General features: G+C 41.6%; 1 protein-coding gene across 1 annotated transcript in view; it reads right to left on the reverse strand.

Moving 5' to 3' along the window:
• Window positions 1-4,297, reverse strand: part of ZNF423 (zinc finger protein 423) — a 195,164-nt gene that overhangs the window by 18,807 nt on the left and 172,060 nt on the right. Inside the window, exon 6 of the mRNA XM_009320300.1 lies at window positions 4,072-4,187. Coding sequence (XP_009318575.1) covers window positions 4,072-4,187 — 116 coding nt within the window. The remainder of the gene's footprint in view (window positions 1-4,071; window positions 4,188-4,297) is intronic.

Genomic DNA, 4,297 nt, shown 5'->3' on the forward strand with positions numbered 1-4,297 from the left:
TCCTTTAAATGCAAATACTTCATCGGTTATGTGATGGCTCCTTGGAAAAAGCAGTGTGGCAAAAGAGTACCTATGAAAATCCTCCTTAAGTTTCCTCTGAAAATCACTGCTCAGTCACAATTTGCTTAATGTAATTCTCGATGTAAGCAATTGAGGAGGTATATTTCCCAGCTGTGAATAACACCACAAATATAACTCTCAGCACCCATTATGTGTCATAACTTCTGACCTATCTTCGATGTTGGCAGGGCTCCCTGCTAGGTTTTAAATAGTAAAGGCCAAAATTTCAGTTGTCAAAGAGCTAGCTCATCTCCCACGTCTGGAAGCCCTGTGTGCCGCTGCGGCTCCAGCTGCCTGTGAGAAGCGGGCATGCCAGTGGTGGCCAGCAGCTCCTGACACAGGTCCTAGAGATGGGGCTCTGTTTGAAAGGGTTCCTTCTGCCCTAGGCATGAGGAACCCCCCAAACCTCCACCTCTACACTTGTTTCAGTAAGCATGTTTCAGTAGGGGGAATGAAATGCCATAGCCTTGGTGTTCTACACATTAGCTATAAATTTACTTTTTTCCAGGAGATTTTCATCATATTTATAGCTGTCAATCTTACAAACTGAGGGTGTGAAAAATGCAGAGCTGCCAGCACTTCCTCTTCTACCCTAAGGGTACGAGGGGTTATCACACATACTGTTTCCTTTGTGTTTCATACTTAACCTTACCATGTTTTCTTTCCTTATTTCCAATGAGATAACGTAAGCAGTTAAATAACATTCTCTTTTCTTTTCTTCTGGCAATATCATCAAGGTAACCTCACTGACTCATTGCTCCAGATTCACACCAGAATTTCCACCGTTTATAAGATGAGCTCAGTTCCTCGGAGCTTTCTTAAGCCTTGGTTTTACCGCTCCATCAGATGGTGTAAACTTCAAAACATAAACCTACATTAAAATATAACTACTAGTTCAGAAGTGAAAAGAGGGTTTGATTGCTTCCAGGGCATTACGCTGCCAAAGCAGTATTTGCACCAAGCCCTAGAAGGACGTTTACAGTGGCAACGTTTCTTATCACATGGCATACATGTGCCCTTCTGGGCTTACTTGGTGTTTACCCTGTTTAAAGAAATGTTCACAAATCAGTGGGGCTAATTCATGCCGCTCCATGACATCTCTAAAAGTTACCTTTTCCCTGCACTGCCTGTCATTTTCCCCACCCTCTTTGTTTTTCTTGCTTTTCTGTAAGCACCCCACTCTGAATTTCTTCTTGAAATAGTTGAATGCTCAATTATTTAAAAAGTATTTTCAGTGGTTTCACTTAAAAATACAAAGAAGTAAAACAAAGCGTAGGTTCAGATTTTGACACCAGTTATTTTACACCAGTGGGAAAGCAAGATCAAAACTGAGAAGTCAAATTCATCAGGTGGAACCCCTTGATGGATGGTGATTTGCCCACATAAGAACAATTGCACAGGGAAGAGACTGAAAGGTTTATGCAAATTTAACCCTAACTAGCAGCTGAACAACTGGTTCACTAAAATACTACTAAGTCTTCATTAGTCAACAAAAATATAACCAGCAGTTGAGGAATTTAGAGCAGGCAGCTTACACATCAGAAACTGATGAGATAATTGTGCCAAGGCAGACTGGTTCAAAAGTCTTGAGCATTTCTAACTGATTTATACACACATTTTGTGTCCTCCTTGGCTCAGGTATTTGAATTAGTAAAATCCCTGGCATCAAGTAAACACACATTTCTGAGTCACCACTGAAATAAAGACTAAAACTGTGCAGCTAAGTATTGAATTTTCATTCAGCCAACACCATTCAAAACTACTCATGTAATTATTACGAGCACAGAAATTTTAAATGCACACAAATCCTGCATAAAAACTGGAAAATTACAATCATAATTTATCTGATTAAAGCTGCTATTTGCAGCAATTTTGCAACGCACAACACTTCAGAATTGAAACACTATGTAATTAAAACTGTTAATTGCGAAAAAGGGCTGCTGTTAAGACTATAATTTAACAAGGTTCTCTTATTTGACCATCTGATTTTAAAGGTTAATGCAGTGACCTAGAAAGCCAGTGTGCCCATTTTAATTGTGCTGGCATTTTGACCAAACACCACTTTAAAGGAAAAATGGGAGGAAAAATCAGAGCTGGCTTTGCAAGCCACTGTTGCCTTCATAGAATAGTTCGTTCATAGTAAGAACACACAAATCCAAAATCTGCTGACTTTATTAAAATATTAACAAGGTATAGTTAAAACTTTTGTACACTTATGCAAATCAGGTTGCTAGAACAAGGTCCTGGGACTGATAGCTTGACTGTTATTTTTCCTAGACTATGTGGAAGGGGGACTAGACGGAATAAAGCTTAGATTATTGTTGCTCCGTTTCACTCTGGTAAAAGTGCTACTGGGGAGAACGCAGGATCCTGGCTGTCCGTGTTCCATTAGGTTTGTATTTAATTACGGTTATTCCTTTTTCTCCAGGCACTCTCCAGCTTCCTGGACCACACACTACAATGTTTAGCTGGTCACTGTTTTTTTCAGTCCTGCTGAGCACCCTCAATTCCACCTAAAGTGAATGGGAATTGCTGAAGCTCAGCACTCTCTAAATAAAGGCACCTATTATCGATGTCACTGTTTGAGATAATAACTTGTGCCATGCATAAAGAGTGAAATCACTGTGCTTTTTTAATTCCTTCATATGAGATTTTGCTACTCTTTACTTTTCTCTACTGCTCAATGGTCCAGCTAGATAGCATGGCTTTTGAAATAGGTAATGCCTTCTCTAATTAAGCACCATTGCAGTTACTGATGGATTCATACAATTTTGTGTTCAAAGTTAATGAATGTTGGCTTTGATCAGCCTCTGACTGTGATTGGTAGCAGTAGTTTTATCCATGCTTTATGCAAGTCACCCAAACCTCTTGGTTATACAGAATTGAGCTAAGTCTAAGGGGGGAAAAAAAAAAAAAAATCAACAAAGTGAAAAGATCAACCATCCTTCCACAGCATGACAGCACGACACAAGAGGCAGCAGCTTGGGAATTCAGCAAGATAAATAAAAACCCTCCAAAGTTTAAGTAAATCATGGTTTATAAAGATAATAGATTTAAATGAGGCATACGGTACCATTCTATAAAAAGATCACATTTGCCAGGGGACATTAGCAGTATTTCGGTAGCCTGCTACACAGGTAAGATATGTCTGAGGACGACAGCCAGGGCGGGCACCTCCCTGCGAGCTCTTTGGAAGGGCAAGCTCCGGCAGTCCATTCCCTGCAAGGTATCAGGCACACATGCCATGGAGTTTTCAGCATCTACGTGGGCTTAGCACCAAAGGTATCAGTGTGATTAAAACCCCAGCCTCACCAGCATGGCTCCAAGGTGGCCCCTGGGGACAGGGTCCTGAGAGCAGCTGCAGCAGCATGCCCAGGTCGGGGTCCGGCCCCTCCGAAAGGCTTGCTGCGCCTGGGAATGGGTGCGGGCCAAGCACTGGCTTTGCAGGGGCTAAAACTGCTGTGGCTCCCAGTGCCACCAGGGAAACTGGCATGTAACACCTGGTTTGCAGAACCTGCAGCTTATTAATGTGCTAGTGCCTCGGTGGAGCCTCTAATTAAGCATCACACTGAGCTGCACCCACGCTTTGCTCTCATACCTGGGTAGGGAGAATTCCTTTACTTCTGACTTAACAGTGAAGAAGGGGCGGGGGCAGCCTACCATTTGCTTAGTCTTTGTATGTTAATCAGTGCCTAAATTATTAATAGAGAAAAAGAAATTATTTACAAGGTGTTTGACGTAAACATGTCAGGATGCAGCAATGCTACTGTCAAGAGAAATACTCATAAAGAATCATGATACCTGTCTTGTCTTATTTATTTATTCCAGCCATGTTCAGAGACCCCTTTCTCCTGATAGCATCTGGGGAGGCAGGAGGAGACTGAGAGACTGTTTAAGGGCAGAAGAGACCATACTGAGGGTATATACCTTTTCTAAATACTGCACAAGGGTGATGGTTGCACAGAGAAATCAACAGCTTTAGCTTTGCTTTTACTCCTGTTGTAAACATACCTGAAGCTCTGTTTGAAAGAAGAACTTCTGTGGGCACTGGGAACAGTCATAAATTTTATCTTCCTGCCCGTGGACTGCAAAGATGTGCTGCTGCAGTTTGTTTGCCTGTACAAAAACTGAAACAACATTGTACGATTAGTTAAGATTGCTTCATGTAAGGCATCTTGTCTTGAACTACACTTTTACGATCGCAAAGACTCTGAAAAGTCCAAGGATATCTGCCGGA

This window comes from Pygoscelis adeliae, unplaced genomic scaffold, assembly GCF_000699105.1.
Source record: "Pygoscelis adeliae isolate BGI_AS28 unplaced genomic scaffold, ASM69910v1 Scaffold62, whole genome shotgun sequence".
Taxonomy (NCBI): Eukaryota; Metazoa; Chordata; class Aves; order Sphenisciformes; family Spheniscidae; genus Pygoscelis; species Pygoscelis adeliae.